This window comes from Bos mutus, chromosome 2 (genome assembly GCF_027580195.1).
Source record: "Bos mutus isolate GX-2022 chromosome 2, NWIPB_WYAK_1.1, whole genome shotgun sequence".
NCBI lineage: Eukaryota > Metazoa > Chordata > Mammalia > Artiodactyla > Bovidae > Bos > Bos mutus.
Window position 1 is genome coordinate 42027743 of NC_091618.1, and position 19309 is coordinate 42047051.

The 19309-nt window shown below is 39.1% G+C and overlaps 1 protein-coding gene across 1 annotated transcript in view; it reads right to left on the minus strand.

Annotated features, from left to right (window-relative positions):
- The window catches only part of PARD3B (par-3 family cell polarity regulator beta), a 1148960-nt gene that overhangs the window by 124873 nt on the left and 1004778 nt on the right, over positions 1-19309 (minus strand). The window contains exon 21 of the mRNA XM_070387813.1: positions 3234-3366. Coding sequence (XP_070243914.1) covers positions 3234-3366 — 133 coding nt within the window. The remainder of the gene's footprint in view (positions 1-3233; positions 3367-19309) is intronic.

The window sequence follows — 19309 nt, forward strand, 5'->3', positions numbered from 1 at the left end:
CCAGTATAGTGTGACTCTTGGGAGTTTCTCTCAGACGTCTCAATCTGAGGTATTGGGAGCTAGAGGAATTCTGAGTCCATGAAAGTATTTTTTGATGATGCTGGTCCATGTAATGATTTTGTTAGAGAAGTTGAACTACTTCAGTATTTACTGAAGAAACTGGAATCAAAGTCCTATTTTTAAAAACTTGTGGGTCAGAAAGCCTGATGGAGAAGCATCTAGGAGCCCTCTTTGGGGCTCCATCCCTCCTCTTCATAGACTGTTTTTCAGTTTTTAACAGGCACCCTTGGTGATGCTGAAGACTAGCCAATCTAGGAACCACAGTCTCATAAAAGCTGTCTTGTTGGGTCTGGCTGACCGGCAGAAATGAAAGACTAAATTTCTAAACATGCTTTCCTGGATCTCTCAAAAAGTAGCAAGACAATGGTGTGATTCTCCGGTCCATGTTGGACAGTAGGTAATAGTGTTTTTCCATGGCTTGTGGAAAGGACAGGAAATGATGCTGATATTCTCATCCCTGGTTTGGAATATCACAGCCAATCTCACAAAGGGCCGCCACTCAGCTTTTATGACAGTGCATTTCCCAAGAATCCTTTTGGGAAGCTGTAGTCCCCAACTGTTTGGGAAATGTAAAATCAGTCACTTCTGGCAAAGCTCAACACACCTGAGCATGGGAAACACAAATTAGAGAGATACTCTTTCACTCACTAGATTGTTCATCTGGTTACACATTTGCCTGGCACAGAAACAGAATCAAATAGGGAGGACCTGAGTGCGTAGTCATCCAGCTCAGGCTTGGTAAACCAGAGGAAACTTTAAGTCTCATGACTGTTAATATTTTCATCCTTTCAACTTGATGTAAGGAGATCATATAAAATAAGGTTCAAACAACCAGGACTGCTTTATCTATTGCGAAATTATTTATCTTATTTTGCTCATAGGAATTCATATTGGTTTTGAGAAGAAAGACTTTTCAATGCATTGGACATGGAGTTCTGCTTTGGTTCTGGTGGAAACAACTTCCCTTTATCATCTGATTGATTGAGAGAGGACAGTCTTATGTATAGAGTCTTCCATCAAAGTCAATAAGTCAGTCTTGATTAAGGCTGAAATGAAGTGAATTGTTATAGATTGTTATTCTATGAAAATCTTTTGCTTCTGTTCAGTTCAGTTTAGTCACTCAGTTGTGTCCGACTCTTTGCGATCCCATGAATTGCAGCATGCCAGGCTTCTTGTCCTTCACCAACTCCTGGAGTTCACTCAAACTCACGTCCATAGAGTTGGTGATGCCATCCAGCCATCTCATCCTCTGTTGTCCCCTTCTCCTCCTGCCCCCAATCCCTCCCAGCATCAGAGTCTTTTCCAATGAGTCAACTCTTCACATGAGGTGGCCAAAGTATTGGAGTTTCAGCTTTAGCGTCAGTCCTTCCAATGATCACCCAGGACTGATCTCCTTTAGAATGGACTGGTTGGATCTCCATGCAGTCCAAGGGACTCTCAAGAGTCTTCTCCAACACCACAGTTCAAAAGCATCAATTCTTCGGCGCTCAGCTTTCTTCACAGTCCAACTCTCACATCCATACATGACTACTGGAAAAACCATAGCCTCGACTACATGGACCTTTGTTGGCAAAGTAATGTCTCTGCCTTTCAATATGCTATCTAGATTGGTCATAAATTTCCTTCCAAGGAATAAGTGTCTTTTAATTTCATGGCTGCAGTCACCATCTGCAGTGATTTTGGAGCCCCCAAAAAATAAAGTCTGACACTGTTTCCACTGTTTCCCCATCTATTTCCCATGAAGTGATGGAACCAGATGCCATGATCTTCGTTTTCTGAATGTTGAGCTTTAAGCCAACTTTTTCACTCTCCTCTTTCACTTTCATCAAGAGGCTTTTGAGTTCCTCTTCACTTTCTGCCATAAGGGTGGTGTCATCTGCATATCCGAGGTTATTGACATTTCTCTCGGCAATCTTGCTTCTGTTACTGAGAGTCTAAAGAACTAGTTGCTCCATCACTGTCAATGCTATTCTGCTTAATCCTAATATTGGTAATAAAACCAATAAATAGTTATTTCTTCTGATCTGTAGTCACAGGATGCTTATCTCTGGAAAAGACTGAAGCCATTTGCTTGGCGATCGCTAGTCCATACCGTGTACTTCTGATAAGTGTTTTTAAACTCTGCCATACAAGGTAGAATCTACTGGGCTACGAAATATCAGTTGCTGTGCACAACAGTGATAGATGCTGAAACTGACTTTTGGACCCCTGTGTAAAAGCACTAGGTTTCACGCATGAGAAACCACACTATCCAAGTAAAAACTAGAGAGAATCAGCTCAGTGGTAGATCAGAATCTACTCTCCCAACCCTGACCTCAGGAACACATGTGTGGGTGTGGAAATCAAGAAAGGAAACTTTCCTTTAAAAGATCAGTCCTTCAAAAGAGATGGTGTGGTCACCATGGATAAGATGGTTCCTTACCTGGTTTTCAAGACAGCACTAAAAACTGTAGAAAAAGGCAGTAATCATCAAAGAGGATGAGAGAGAGCTTGCCTTCTTGAAAAAGACAACAGGATGAATTAGGCTATTTTGAAAAAACCCAGAAAAATGTTTCTTTAGAGGTCACAATATTCTTTTGTCTTCATGAATGTGGAATGATTTGATAAAGAACCCTCTAATAAGAAACTGCCCTTGTCTCAGAATAAAATGATCTTAGTGTACTGGTAAGATTAGCAAAATGTAAAGTGTTCAGATACAATATACTAACACTTGATATCTTTGAATGGATATCTTTCAGACCTTTCTGAAATTTATTTCTAGTAACTGTTTTCCAAAGGAGAGATGACTTCTATTGCATGGTCTGTCAATGCTTGACCAGATGTCTGGGACTCAAGAGATGGAGGGTAAGGATTAAGGCTCAGTAGATAATGACCAACATTCCTTGCCCTTTTTAAAATAACTAACATCTGCTCCATCCAAACAAGCAGGCATACAAGTCCAAGAGGGAGTAAATATGAAAGCAATTAAAATGAACTACTGTGCATTAGTGTGGTTTGATTTATAGAAACAACTTCTGTAGGAGAAAATGGGCTGTGGTTTAGGTAATGTTCATATCCATGAAACCCAAGTAACCTAAATATACATTGATATGTATAGGACATTCCTAGCCATGTTCTTCTGCTCTTAACTACATCAGTAAAGATGAGTGCAATGAATTCAGGCATGGACTTACCCAGTGAAGGTCATACTCAGGTCTTGCTCTTCCTTCGTCATCCTCATATAAAGCGAAACCTTCTCTCCGAGCCTGATAATACTCTTTCCGCAGCTTTTGGATGCGGTCAGCACTTCCGCTCATGGACCGGCCACTGCAGGACATAATCAGACAAGTAGTCACATGGTGAACAACATTCTAGAAACTTGCTTCTTGATATTTTTTATTTTGTTAAAACATCTGACATTCAAATTTGGAAGATTCAGTAATATTGTACAAACATGCTAGGAAAACTGTGAAAATCCTGGTAACAAAAATAAATCAAAACTACTCTTTATGTGCATATGTTTAGCTCTAACTTGGGATTAATAAGTGTGTTTTGAGTGAGAACTTAAGGTCCTGACCTAGAGCAATTAAAAGAGCCATCACCTTTTTCTTAAAATTGTATGAACAGAGTTTGGTTAGTTTTTTATGTGGTATCTCATTTTATTACATAAATGTTGCCTATTTGAGACCAGTTGTTTGACCTGAAGCTTGAATGTGATGCAGAGTAGCATGGCATGTTCAGTTCAATGACATTTGTGAATTTTTGGAGTGGGGCTGGGGTACACGTCATTATATGGGTACAGGCAGGATATAGAGAAAGAAAAGAAAATAGAAGTCTTGCCAAGAAGTAAAAAGAAAAATAGAAAGCTGGTCATAGTAGAACATGCCATCTTGGCTACATGTCCAAGGTTTTCTTCTCTTCTTAGCTACTTCTTCCTCTCAGGAATTACAGCTTCTCCAGTAACTTATCCATTCAGCCCCACACTGGTCAGCCGGTGGCTCCCTTTTAGCTTAGATTTGTCACCACCTTTTCAACAGAATCAACATTATGTGATACAATCAGGGCTAGGAAGCAAGAGGAAGATGCTAGCCAGATCTCTACAGCTGATCAACTTCTCTGATTGATCTGAGGCATAACTGAGTGCCCTATTGTGCCAGACCTTATGTTAAGACACAGAGATCTTAAACACTTTCACAGAACTTATTCACAAAAAACACACAGTCTGGGAGTTAGGGAACTGAAAGGGATATGGAAGACTACAATCCACTGTGACTGATGCTCCAGGTCTGCACAGGGGTTGAGGGAACATGGATTGCTTAAACTTTAACAGGGGAGAACAGAGCCATGGAAGGAGATCACAGAAGACCCCAAAGAGGAGGTGACATCATAGCTGAATCTTGAAAGATTCATAGGTGCTCAACAACTGAACAAGTGAGATGAGAAAATTCAAGGCAGAAGGAAGGACAATGCAAAGAACAGAAATGAGAAAGCATGTTGCTTTGGGGGAATGCAAGGAAGTCAGTTTGGCAAGCAGTGGTCCTCAACTTCTTTTGTCCTGCCTCATAGACATAGTAGCTGACATTCGCTTCCTTCCCCCTCTCATTTGGGAAGCAGATTATAATAAAAGAGTTTGGTCCTTTAGGGATATTTTGAATTTACTCTAATGAATGACAAAATAGATGATTTGCAAATGTTCGTACTTTAACTCAATTTGTAACAATTAACCATAATGATACTCATATTTCATGTGTATGTGAGAAACACGGCTCTAGTATACAAGGTGTAGGGGAGGGAGCTGGGAAGAGCGACTAGTGAGACTGAGGGAAGTAGGGAGGAGGCCCACGGACAAGACCTCTACATGCCAGAATGATCCTCAAGTACTACACTGAGTTTTAAGTTTAAATGAGACATCTAAAAGCAGTAGAAAAAAGTCATCTATTATTTTGTTAAAACATTTAAAAATTACACTTGAACTATAAAAAGAAAATGGTGAGTAAACATTTTTTGGAAGGAAAACATTCTTCCCAAACTACCGCTAGATCGTAAGCTAACTGAAAGTGGGCCCACGTGTTTCAGCATCCTCTGTACAAAACCAGCACGGGGTTCTTGGCTTCCTACCTGCTCTATGGACACCAAGTAATTGATGCCTTTGATCGAGAAAAAACAATTTCTTACAGATCATTTACCTTAATTTTTCTTCAATATGTATTTTAAAACTCTCTTTAAATAGTTCTGACTTTGTTCCCTTACTATACTTTTCTTGAACAAAAGTATTTCTTGAGAACTTGATAAAGATAACAACAAAAACAAAAAAAGTGGAAGGTCTGATACTTTTCTGAACAACAGAAGGCGAGAAAGACAGCTGAGCTTAATTCTGAAGAGCACTCCTTGGTCTTAAGTACTCTGAGTTGCCTACGGGCCTGCATCCACTGTGCAGGCTTCTGCCCATTTCGTGCATGCATGAGCCACACTCAAACTCACCAGATGAGTTCAATCAATGTGGTGCAAACACAGCATACATAATCTATTAGTTTACCCAAAGAAACCGAAGCATTGAATTCAAGCAGAATGAAATCATCAGTAATAAAAAAAAAAAAAAGAAACTGATAAGGGACTGTTTTAAAAATCCCCATAATTTTCCTGCATTTGTGGGAAAAAATAATCACACTCAGACCGTAAACTATTCTTCCATATGCCTATAAATAAATAAATTTAAAAATATGGGTTTGATCAGATTTCAGTTCTCAAATAGAAGGAATGGGGCAAGAATACAAAATCAGCTGTTTATGATTCAGAAAATCCCCTATGGCTGACAGGAACATGACTATTTACCCAGAGAAGAAATCTGGCCACAGAGAAAAACAGGAAAAAGTCTAGAAATTCAGGGACCATCTAAGTGCAAAACATTCTCCCTTGTGTGAATATTTTAGAGAAGTTACAGGACACCATGCAAACCTTTCATGATAAGCAGGGATTACATTGCAACATTCATTTTCTTTCTCTGTCTAACCTTCACTCTACTTTGAGTAACTATACCAGACTTTTTCCCAGGTAGTTGGTTTATATAATAAAATGAGGAATAGTAAATTCTGGTTTTATCTTTCAGCTCTTCTCTGCAGATAACACACACAAGTTTACCATCAAATCAATAAAAATGATATACACAGCTATTGTACCCAAAGCAGTTAATTGATTCCGTTTTGTGTTGAAGAGGTAGAAATCTGAGGAACATAAAAATGCCTTTGTCATAAGAGAAGCAGTAATCATAATAATTATAATTTATGGGACATTGTATAGAAAATATATTGATACAGACTTTCACTTACTATCAGTTCTGCTCAGAACAGATATCATTAATCAATTATAGCATTCCTTCCCCATAATCCTAGACATGGTCTTAGAATCTTTCTTAACCCAAAACTTTAGAAAGCTATTACCATCTATAGGAGCTGGCACTTGAGTTGAGTTATATAGTTGTGTTAACAGGTGCTATAAATATTTCAAAATCACAGAAGAATAAAGATAACTTTTATGGTTCTGCTCCATAGACATGAGAAATCTGAGGCTCATGACTACTAGATATACAAGGTCTGACTTTAAAGAAGGCTCATTCTATCATTGTTTAATACCTTTCAACCTGTGTCTCCTCCTTCATCTAATTAGTATCTTAAAGATTGGGTCCTCTAACAATATACTGGACCAGAATGAAAGCTAAGCCTAGCTTTGAGGACTTACTTTCTGAGGACTTCTGTTTTTCCTTCCTCTATTTACATGTTAACTTCTATTTTCCTGGCTTTATGGAACTCAGTAGTAGAGATTCTAAGAATTTTGTCTGATAGCTTCAGAAGTTATATCAGCTTATGATGTAACTCACCTACTCTTGCAACCATATAAAATCTGGTAAAGTATCAGTAATCCCATCTCCAGGTTGCGAGTTAGAAAATTTAGGCTTGCTGTATTATTTGTTCACTGGATAAGGTAGAGGTTAGTCAGTCATTCTTACCAAAAAAGTTCCTATTGTAGCTATATACATATGTAGGTGATCACTGCCACTCCTGCACTTTCAATGTGCTGAAATTTTATTTTAAATTAACTCAAGCAGTATAACAAAACAGATTTATATTGTAGTGATTTCTTGTAAATTATGCTGCCTTCGCCTTTAAAAGCAGATGTATAGTAAAACAGGCTTTTCTTATAACACTTTAAAGCTGGACAGAGTTTTAAAGTTGTAATGAAATTCAGAAACCATGTCATTTTCTTCATCGTCACCTATAGTAATATATTCCCAAATGCAATACACATCACAGTAAGGCATTATCTGCTCCACTGGAATCTAACCTTATTCTTCCTAGTTCATAATTACCTCAATTGAAAAACATTTTAAAATGAGTGTTCATTTGTGCATGCCATAGTCCCCTCCCGTTACTACAACAGGCTGGAGAAAAGTAACATTTATTAAGCTCCTTAAACATAATATTTATGCTTTACACACTTCATCTCATTTCATCCCCAATCAAATTTGTGAGGATGACATTGACATTTCACAGATGAGTACACTGAGGCTCAAATAAGTAGCACAGTTGGTGAATGGTGGACCAGGGAGTGTGTGACTCCAAAGCCAGTGTTACCTTGTTGCCTCATGAGAAAGGCATTAAAATGCAGCAGGCATATGGTAGCAGCCGTTGCATTTCAAGGCAGAGGGAAGTTCGCAGAGCACATTTATAGCCATACCTTTTGATATTCTTTTATTTGCACAGATCTTTGCAATAAAAATAGAAATTGAAGCAGCTAAAGTAATAGAATACATGCAATGAAGTCTGTATTTATTAAAGAATGATGCTGGAGCAACTGCAGACGGAGATTTCTGGGTAATTAACATTACATCTCTAACAGGCTTATGTGGGAAACTGGTATAAAACTGAATGGGGTGCAAAAGAGACTCAACATATGACAAAGATCCACATGAAAGAGAAAGAAACTCTGGATCAGGACCAGGGCTGACAAACAGCCAGGGCTGCTGCTTGTAACGTTCATCACTGGCTGAGGGGGCCGAATGAGAGGGAGCTGGTCACTGCCAGCGAACCATTGTCTGACTTGTGAATTCATCTGTTGAGACTTTGTGTGTATGTCTAAGCAGGCATACAAGTAAATACAGCACCCTAACTATGATTAAAATATACACAGTTAATTCCAAAGAGCTGTGTCATTTTCAGGTAGCCTCAAGTCATGTAGCTCTTCACTGCTAAGGAGAGGTGTCTGCCTTTAATCAGTAGGTACCAGCCTGGGGTCCAGATTCAGTGATGCAGTTAAGAACAGTCTCTATATAATGGAACCTTAACAGGAATATTTCTACCTGGATGAGCTAACCCTTACAAATTCACTGAATAAAACTGTTGGCATTAGATGTATGTATGTCAACAGTAATCAGTAGAATAGGGGTTGTTTTTAAGTTTGGGATTTGATTATTCACTTTTTTTATGATGTTACTGTAAAAACGTTATTGTGATTGGAAAAGACTCTGATTCTGGGAAAGACTGAAGGTAGGATGAGAAGACAGGCAACAGAGGATGAGATGGTTGGATGGATCATCGACTCAATGGACATGAGTCTGAGCGAACTTCAGGAGATAGTGAAGGACAGGGAAGCCTGGTATGCTGCTGTCCACGGGGCTGCAGAGAGTACGACATGTCTGAGTAACTGAACAACAATAAAATATTTAAATTAAGTAAACATGGTATTCATCTTTCTATATTCACAAAAGTGTGAAGTTTTAAAGGTTTTATCAAAAAGATTTTCTCCTTTTGAAAGATATGGAGTGATGACAATATGCTATTTCCTTTTTTTTTTTTCCCCTAAAGGGAAGGATTGTTTTATCTTTTTGCATTTAAGGACCTAAAGAATCAATATAGTCTAAAACTTCAAATATAGCAGTACCACAGTTCTGCGAAAACAGGGCATACTTTTTTCCAAAGTGGGAACAGAGCTCTCAAAATACCTGAGATTCTGTGATATTCACACTCTTGATAACATGAATATAAAGAAATCTAACTATCTATATGCACTCTTCCCTTACTAATTATACTTCAAATCCCAGACTAGGTTCTGTAAAAGAATATTCAGCTGAAGGCAGTCATAGACACAACTGTAACTGATTTTCTGTTGGTGATAAAGATTTCTGTCAAATAAAAAATTTGAGACATTCTTATAAATGTACTCAGGATCATTAATTCAAAAGCATTTTGAAGATTTATAGAAACCATAGCCCAATAGCACTAACACTCTACAGATTTAACATTCCATAATGCAAATACATTTATATAGTGTGTCCATATGTGATAAATGAGATTTAATAATAAATAATGGCTTTTAATGGGGCTAAATTCTATAAAATTCTTTAAATGGCATTTTCATACTGGACAGCTCTGAAAATTATCGTGTTACTATTCAGTGAAAATTATAATTATATAAATTATCTTCTCCTTGTTCCTAATTTTGTACAAAGTATCTATTTTTTCCAAAGGTATATTGACAAATAAGATTTTTTGTGGTTTAGTCCAGTGAAATTTTGGAATATATAACTGACTAGCCATGAACAACACTTGGGAAGTTTTCTAATTTCTTTCCCAATGCATCACCACTATGATGGTGACCCCCCTTGCCAATTATTTTTGATTAAAATAATTTCCCCCAAAATAAGACTATGACTTTCTTCATATGGGCATTTAATATCTATATATTTCAGTTATTTTGTTAATTAAAACAATTAGTTTGCTTACAATGACTCCCTATGACTTCCTATATTAAGACTATGAGTTTATAGAAAGAGTGAATACAGTAACAGATGAAACAAATTTTTCACATTTGAATCTCTCTTTATTTCTAGAACTACTTTTGTCAATTATCTCTGACATTATACTTCTTACTAGTAGGCAAAGAAACAATGCTTATTATATATCTTAAGAGATGATATAATGTTGCATGAAAAATTGGTGGCAGAAACTGAGGGGAAAAAAGCTATATTCTATGCTAATACATTATTTTGAAAAGCATGTATTTGTATAAATTTCTAAGCATTCAACAAAATTACTCGTTACAGCAGGCTACTATGAGGAAGCTAAAAAACTGGTCCAGAGAGGTCAATGTGTAAGTTAGGGTCATAAGGAAGGACGGACCCCACAAAGCATAGCTATGTATTAGTGCAGCCTGCAATTCTGAATGTGGTTCTTCCCCGAGCCATCCTGAGCTGCCAGTGGCATTTTGACCCAGACACGATAATCTGACAATGTGACTTGGCTTACCTGGGCTCCTGACTTTGCCATGGCAACCTGAGTCTGACCTTTTGCTTTTCTTCACATGTTTCCTGCTTTAAGCATCTGCTCCCTTTGAGATCCTTATCTTGGTATTTCCAGCCGTAGCTCAGTCAACTGACCCTCTGACTCTTATAGCTGGAAGATTTGTCCTGGAAATCTTAACCCTTGAATGGACTTTGAACCCAATGAATCACGTCTTAGAGGGAAAAAGATGGTCCCCCTTCCCCTGACACTTTTGATCGCATAACGGCAAGCATTTCCACTCATACCATGGCCGCCATTTACCCCTGAAAAGTAATCTCATTGATGCATGAAGGGCAACTTTCTCCTACGTGATTAATTGCTGTGATGGAGATTCTCACCAGATCAATGTCATCTCCTCTTCTGATAAAAAGGTTTTGCTCTACCTTTGCGCTTTATCACTTGAGACAATGTGAGGCCATTCCCTAATCAGAACATTCTGCTTCTCTGTCTCCATTTCCAGAGAAGGTAGAAATTTCTTAGGAGTGACACTGACAGTGTTGTTCACAAGTCAACAACACACGGGTTATTATTCACGGCTTCAACTCACCATTATAAGCCTGTAACACATAATTGCATTATTCTGATACTGTGCACTGACCTCCTGGCTGTGTTCAAATTTCAGAAGCTAGTTTTGCCATTAGTCATAAAATATCCATTTGAGTTATTCATATTTTGAATAGTATTCTAATATCTTTCCTCCAATGCAGTACAGTATTTTTGAGCCTTAAGTAATTTACACAAATATTGGGCACATTCAAAGTTTCATATAAACATATGATACATACTGTCTCGAGACATTGTCCCAATTTTATTAACAACGCAAAGTAGGTGGGAGTCACCAAAAGAATTTATCAAGTATTTCACATGGTAATTTTTGTTTCTTAAAGGAGGATTTTAAAATATAGTTGAAAAGTTCACACTGGCTGGCGGCAAAATTAGCCCTTCATTTCTATTCTACATCTTTGCTAACCGAGCATATGAAGATGCAAAGAAAAATAGATTTAGACCAATTTGAAACTGTGCATTCACTGTGTCTTCTGTTAAAGATGATAAACAAATCCTGTAATTCATGTTACAGCTGTTCTTACATGGCTGAAGTATAGCAACACTGCATCACAACCATCTTTAAGTGATGCTTCAATATTTGAGCTTAGACAAAAATGGGGGCTTGGGGGAAAACAGCAATTTAAGTAGTGACAATATTCCCATTGGCCATTCCATGTAATGAATGTAGGGCCCTGGACACAAGCTGAGTCATTTTCCCTTGGTTGGGGCAGTTCCTAAGTGCCTCTCATAATATAGGCTTTACACTGTACTGAACATGATCCCAGTGTTTCAAGCTATGAGTACTTGTACAACATGGCCACCAAATGCAAACCAGCTACTTCAGCTGGTGCTCAAACAAGGGAATAACAAGTTGATGCTGCACTAAAAGAATGAAAAGAATGAGTGTTGTGTGGGTTTAGTGAGAGATCATAGGTAGGTCCTGCATGCACACGCATCCAGCCAATCAACTGTGTTCAACTCTTTGCGACCCCATGGACTGCAGCCCACCAGGCTCCTCTGTCCATGGCATTTTTCAAGCAAAAATACTGGAGTGGGTTGCCATTTCCTCCTCTAAGGGATTTTCCCAACCCAGGGGTCGAATCCACATTTCCTGCATCTCCTGCATTGGGAGGATTCTTTACCACTGAGCCACCTGGGTTATAGCATCCCCCTAAACTGTTTTTCAAGGTAAATTCTGACTGTACACAACTTTTGCCTCACATGATGCTTCAGAAACTTAACCTTAAGACATGATTCCACTTGGAACTTTATAAGTTTTCTCAAAGACTTTTACGGCTCAAAATAAAATGAGCAAAATAGGGACAAAAAGATAAATGGAAGAAACCTTAAAAATATGTATTATTTTGATGATATCACGCACACATTAATATCTTACACACACAGACATACACACACACCTTCTCAAAGAAGTTCTCACCAACAACTGCAGGACTTGTGAGATAAAATTATTATCCTCTAGGCTTAAATCAAACACAGCTTGAATTTCAGAAATACATATCTGACATTTAGATGTGGATTAAACTTTCAGGGTCAATTCTGGGAAAAATAAGCCTGTGTGGGCTGCAGGCCATAAAACCTTGGGAATTTCCTAGGCCTCCGTGAAATTCCCTCTTCCTCAGAGGAAACATAGAACCTCTGTCTTCTCCCAAGGGACCAGGGAAGGCCATCAAAGACCACTGATTCCCAACAGCTGGACACCTAGGTCTTTATTTTACACAATGAGGAAATAAGGTCAAATTGACTATACAATGTAAAGGAAAAAAGGAGACTCTAAATGAGTTAGTGCATGGATGGCGGGTTTTTTATTTATATTTTTAATTTAAAGGATTATATCTGTCAAGATAGACTATGGTAGCCTGTGCTAATCAAATATCAGTAGATTAGCAAAAAAAAAAAAAAAAAAAAGGTCAGTAGATTAAAGTAAGTCAACTTTTCCTCCCATAACACTTTTTTTTGCCTTCCAATGGAAGGGGATGAGGTTGGGAAAATAACATGAGAAAGAGAAAAAATATTCAAAGAAAAAAGGACATGTTTTTCAGTTGGAAGAAGCTAAAGATTTTGATTAGGAACTCAATACTAAATGTTTGTGGAGTCAAAGTGTTCTAAATACATAGGCTATGTAAACTAGTTGTTACCTCCATACCCATTGACGGGAAGAAATATACAATAAACTGTCCAGACACCCAGAAGCGATGCATGGGCCAGACTTTAATTATCACACATATGATGTTAAATCAAATTATCTCATAAACATAGAATTCTATATGCAGTGTTCTGATGTGATTAGCATAATTCAGCCTAAGAATTTATTAAGAACATGCTTTGATTCCTTTTGTTTCTTCTACACATATATGCACAAATGCTCTTGCAATTTTAAATAGGGTTATAATAATGATCCAATCCAAACAGGTTCTCAACTCCAAAGAGCCACATAAAAAGTTAACATTGACTAGGTCCCAACGCGTGTCAAATCTAAGACTACCCCACAGCCTTCATTTCCCTGGGTGTAAAGTGAGCACTGGTGACCCTGTAACCTCATGCTGACCTTCTGACCTTCGGGGATTTACAGGATAGAGACAGTTTATAGTATCATCTCCTAGCGATTGTTTCAGTTGTTTTTAAAAGATGTTCAGACTTCTACATCTTTTCTAGGAGAATGGTGACTTTCTCTGTAGAACAGACTGGATAGTAATAAGCTGGCATCAAACTTGGACCATCAATTGCTTTTATAAAAGTTTTACAATAACCTTCTGAATGTTTTCAGCTGTGTACATTTATTTATGCTTTTATTTATTTTTAAATATTGCCATGTCCCAGGCCCTGGTAATGTAAAGGTGATTAAGACCCAGAACTAACCCTCAGAGATTTCAGTCTTATGGAGGGAGGTGGAAATATAAATAAATAATTGTTGGGCAATGTAGCAATTATTATGAAGAAGTATCATGAAGCATAATGAAGTCCTGCAGTAGCTCAGAGGAGAGGGTGATTAACTATGCTTGGGGAGGCTAGGAAAGGCCTCAAGGAGAAAGGGAGAGCAAGGAGAGGGTACTGGGCATGCCAGTGGAAGGAGCATCAGATGCTAAGTGGTGGCAACATAAAAGGGCAGCTGGTTAGGCATGGCAGAAGTGTGGGAGTGGATGAAGAATTCTGGGAAGTAAAGCTGGTAGGACTTGAATAGCTCCATGTGCCAATCTTGCAAAAAGGGAAGATGATGTGGAATCCTGGATCGATTTCACATTGGGTAGAGCAGCTCCAGGGTTATTCTTTATATCACGATAACTCTATAAGACCCATGTGACTTCCTTGGTGGTCCAGTGGTTAAGAATCTGCCTTCCAATGCAGGGGATGCAGGTTCGATCCCTGGTCGGGAAACTAGGATCTCACATGTGGCAGAGCAATTGAGCCTGTGTCCTGCAAATCCTGAGCCTGTGTGCCTCAACTGGAGAGGCTGTGTGCCACAAACTACAGAGCCCATGTGTTCCAGAGCCTATGAGCCACAACTGGAGAGAGGCCCATGCATCACAGGGAAGCCTGTGTGCAGTAACTAAGACTCAATGCAGCCAATATAGAAGTCAATGAATAACTATCTTTTATAAAAAGACCCTTCTCTTTCCACATATCATAAGCAATGAAATGAACCAGTTGACCTCTATGGGACGTTCTTGCACCATATTCAATGATTTCTTGGATACGTGTACAGTTCAAGCTAAATGGGTGACCCAACCATTGGCAAAAGTCACCTTCTATCTCTGTTTCCCCGCTTGTTGAATACTGTACCTGCACTTTAGTTGGAGGCAATGGGACAGTGAGAACTTCAGTTTGAAAACTGAATGTTTTCTATAACTAGAGCTCTTGGTTAACCAGTAACATTAACTGGTGCTGAAGCATGATGCATTTTAACAGAGTGATAAACTTCCCTTTAGGAAGAGAGCACTGGCTGCCAAATCAGAGGGCAAAAAGTGAAAAAAATAAAACAAATGAAACCAACCCATTATGGGCTGACAATGACTTTTATTTTCACTGGCACTTTACGGAAAGTAGTCACAGAAGCTCAGTGAATAAACAGCCATTGCTCCATTCAGGCCAGGTAACAGTGGTGCCCGAATACCTGCCCTGGAGCAATTTGTAGCTGTCTTCTTGATCTGAAAAGTGAATGAATTACGGGCTATCCAAGAAGAGGGAAAATTAGGCATGAGGTTGATGCTGACAATTGAACTCTATAAATAATCCACAGTGAAAATGAATAAACAACATGCCTTCTTCCAGCTTTCAGTAGCCTCTCGACAGTATGACAGTTGCTGTTTTTTTCAATAAACATGATGTCAGTTATGCCTTTTATTCATCATGGTGAAGTCATGTGTGGGAAGAAGTGAGTATTTCTTTTTTTTGGCACTTCATATAAAAAGGCTTTTCCTTTTTATTTTTATCATACCAAGGCAAAACAAGCTGTCTGATCTGTAATCTATACATTACATAAACACTTTCATTTCTTCCCTATTTCCAACAGCTTTATTAGCAACAGCATTTAAATTGGTTCTCAGTTATGCATAGAAATAGGTTTCGAAGGGCATGGAAAATAAGACACTGGGGATGATTTTGAAAACTCTTATTTAAACCAACAACTTAAGTTTCCTTCCCAAAAGTATTTTCCCAGAGCTGTAAACAATCCTCCAATTAATTGACTTGATTCTTTTCTTTGCCCAGCCCCTTGTTTGGTCAAGGTACTAATGAGCAGAAAAAAGGCCAAAGTCAGGCAGGACTTAGAAAAACAGAGGCACTGCAAAGACTGAAATGGGGAAAACAGAAATTGGATGGCCGAGAGTTAACGACCCAGGAAACATTCCCCTAAAGGATTTACCAGGTATCTAGAGAGTTGTAACCTTTCAGATTAAAAAGTAACAGGTATTAGTTTTCGAAGTGGACAAATAAGAGCCAAACATTATGTGAACACAGTTATAGAGTTAATGAGTACTCACATATCTAGCTCAAAGAAGCCTGTGGGTGACTGTGTTTCCTGCATTCGGCTATTTGTCATGAACTTTATTACTCTCCATTCCACTAAGAACTATTTTTTTCCCTCCCTATTTGCAGACATATTAGGTACAGTCATTCAGATATTATCAGTTCATCATTTGCTAAAGAAACTCGTTCTTAGGAAGGAAAAGTGAAGAACACATTGAGTGGCATTGCATTATTTTGTGATCCCACATCAAGATGAAAAAAGAAAGCATCACATTGTTTTTGAGATATTCCTATTCTACAACAAAAATCATGTTTTACCCAAGTGTAAGCAAGTCCACTAGCTAGAAGCTCATCCCCCACCCCAAGTTCTACATAAAATATAACCCACAAGGCTCGAATTGAATCAATATATTAGTTCTCTATGTACTACTTACTTTGACATTCCTTAAACTGAATGTTTACTATATAGCTAAGAGAGTTTCTAAATTTATAACCTACAAAAAGAGGGAAATTAGTTCCTCTTCTTCAAAGAAGCTTTTTCATACTGTGTCCAATCTATCTGGGGAATTGGAGGGAGAAAAAGGCGAGTGGGGAGAGAGGAGGAGCCAAAGAAAAAGACCTAATGGTCAAAATGCATCCTTATAATAAAATGAGCTTCTTAATGGATGCTCACTACAGGAATAACATTAATTCAGTATTAGGACGTTCAGTGGAAAAATATGAATGTAATTTATCTTTTTAACTGTCAGCTGCATTTCTAAAGCTCTGAAGTCTGTAGCTTCCAGGGGCCTTTTGTCTTTCTGCCATGGCAGGAGTATCTTGGACAGCTGTAAGAGCTTTCTAAGCTATCTTTCTCAAAATCCATTAGCTAATTCAAGGAACCTAATTAGAGCTGCCATTTTGATGGAGCATACTGAATGCTCAGTACAAATAGTAACACCATCAATGTTTATTAGAAATCACAAAACCCAAAGTGCTCCACTCCCTATGAATATTAATGAAAATACAGCAAACAAAATATTTATTAAAACATATGCTTAATACCATCAAGGTTTACAGACAGATATTGAAAGAGAGAGGCACACACTTGAATTTGACGGCATGTGCCCAGGAATACACAATAAACCCAGATTTATACTGAAGTAGCATGTAATCATTATTTTATGCCCCTCCCACTTGTCTCCCTTGGTTTTGCACCCTGGAATTCAGCAGCTCACAGCTGGCAAGACAGATGCAAGTCCAGAGAAGTCTGAAGAAGGGGGTGGGGGAATCTTTTCTTTTTTTTTAAACAGATGCTGAGTGCCACAAATTCCTGTCAGTGGGAAATAACTCTTGCTTCTCTATAAAATCAGCAGCATGATGACGTCAATACTTTCTACCCACCTCTAAATGAGGGTGTCACCAAATGAGTCCAACTAACTATTCTCCCACGTACCCATCCAGGGAGCGTTTCTGCCAGGGCATGGCCTCAAATCAGGTGGTGTCTAAGGCTTGAGGTAACCCTGCTGTTGTGCAGACTGGGCTTCTGCTGCTCGCCTACAGCGACAGACATACACACCCTTGCCGAGGCCCAGGAGACCCTGCTCCTCATTCTCTTCTCTTGGGAGCAATTTTAGGACCTTTGTGAATCATTACCATCCACGGGCCCTTCCTCTGCCCTCAAGCTGTTGCCTCCTGACTCTCTTGCCCCCCTTTCATAAAACTCTAAAAAGGAATCACCTGTTGTCTCATTTCTTCATCTGCTGTCCTCTCTTTTGGCCAGATGACAATCTGGCTTGCACCCTCATTGCTCTTAAAACTGTCCTCTGGAGGCTGAGCAAACCCTGGCCTCTACAGGGTTAGACACTGGGCAGCAATTTCCTTGTGAATCTCTCCTCCTTGCTTCTTCCTACTTCCTCAGTCTCAGAGTTGGTTTCCTTTACTGCCCCTCCCCTTGTTCTCTAAACATGAGCTTCCTTTAAGGTTCTCTGTTTCTTGTCCATACTTTTCACTCCTGGGGATACTGTTCACTCCCAGGACTCTAACACATTCCTTTTCGTGGTCATCCATTTATTCATCCATCCATTCAAAAAGTACCAGAATGAGCAGATGGGGCAAGTTTTCGACACCCATGAAGACACCCATCTCTGCCTGGGACAGCTCACAAGAGCTCCAAGGACCATGCTCATCCCTTGCTCTTCATCTGCACCTAAAATGTACCAATGCCTTATTACTCCACTTGTTCAAAAACAATTTCCTCATCTCTTTCCTGAAATCTACTTTCTCTCCTATCTTCCTGGCTTTTTCACTGCTTTTCCATGTTCATCAAGACTTAACATAATGACCAGCATTCAGAGTATAGGCTCTGGAGCCAGACTGCTTGAGTTCAGACCCTGGTTCTGCCACTGCCCTCCCGCCTACTTGGGGGAAGTACCTATCTGTGAAATATGGATGATGATAATTAGACTTCAGAGGATTGCTTTGAGGATTAAATGAGCTACTGTATTTAAAGCAGTTAGAATAGGGACTTCCCTGGCAGTCCAGTGGTTAAGACTCTACACTTCCAAGGCAGGTGATGTGAGTTCCACCCCTGGTCATGGAACTAAGATCCGACACGCCATGCAGTGTGGCCAAAAAGGAAAGGAAAAAAAAAAAAACCAAAAACCCACATTAAAGCAGTTAGAATAGTGCCTGGCACATAATAAGAATTCAATTTAAAAAGCTGCTACTGCTGTTGTCAATCATATTTTATATTATTGTTGATATCTTTTCTCCCACATATTCTACATCTATTGAGTCCTAACCAATTGCCTCTAGCACTATTCCTTCATATATTTTTTTTTCTTTCACAAGCCTAGTTCACACACCCACTGCTCAGACCATGATAGCAGCTAGGTGACTTGTCTCTCCACCCTAACCCCACTTTAACGTGCTGCCAGATGGGCCTTCCTAAAGTACGGTTTGGCTCACGTAACTCTCCTGCTCTAAAAGCCTCTGGCTCTCTTCCCTTTGCTATGCTTCTGTCTCCAGCCTCACCTGCAGTCTAGTCTCCTGTGAAACTTTAACTGTTCCCTAAGCCTGTCCTCAGTTCTCACCCACACCCCTCCTCCATGCCTCTGTCCACACCACCTCTTTACCTGTAATTCTTTCCCCTTATATCTAAACAATATAATTAAGATGATATCCATCTTTACTTTTAAAATACCCATTGCCTTGTAATTATGGGCAGACTAATTCTCATGGGGTCTCAATTCCCCCAATTGGCCCCGTCTCCCTCTGCACCTCTTCCTGACCATTCTCTATTGTGCCTGGAAGCTTCTTTCTTACTCTCCCCTGTTCCTCGCACAACCTAAGCTTGTCACAGCCCCGGGAATCTGTACCTGCTGTTCTTCCTGCCTGAAACTGTCCGCCTCGAGTGTTTCCAGGCA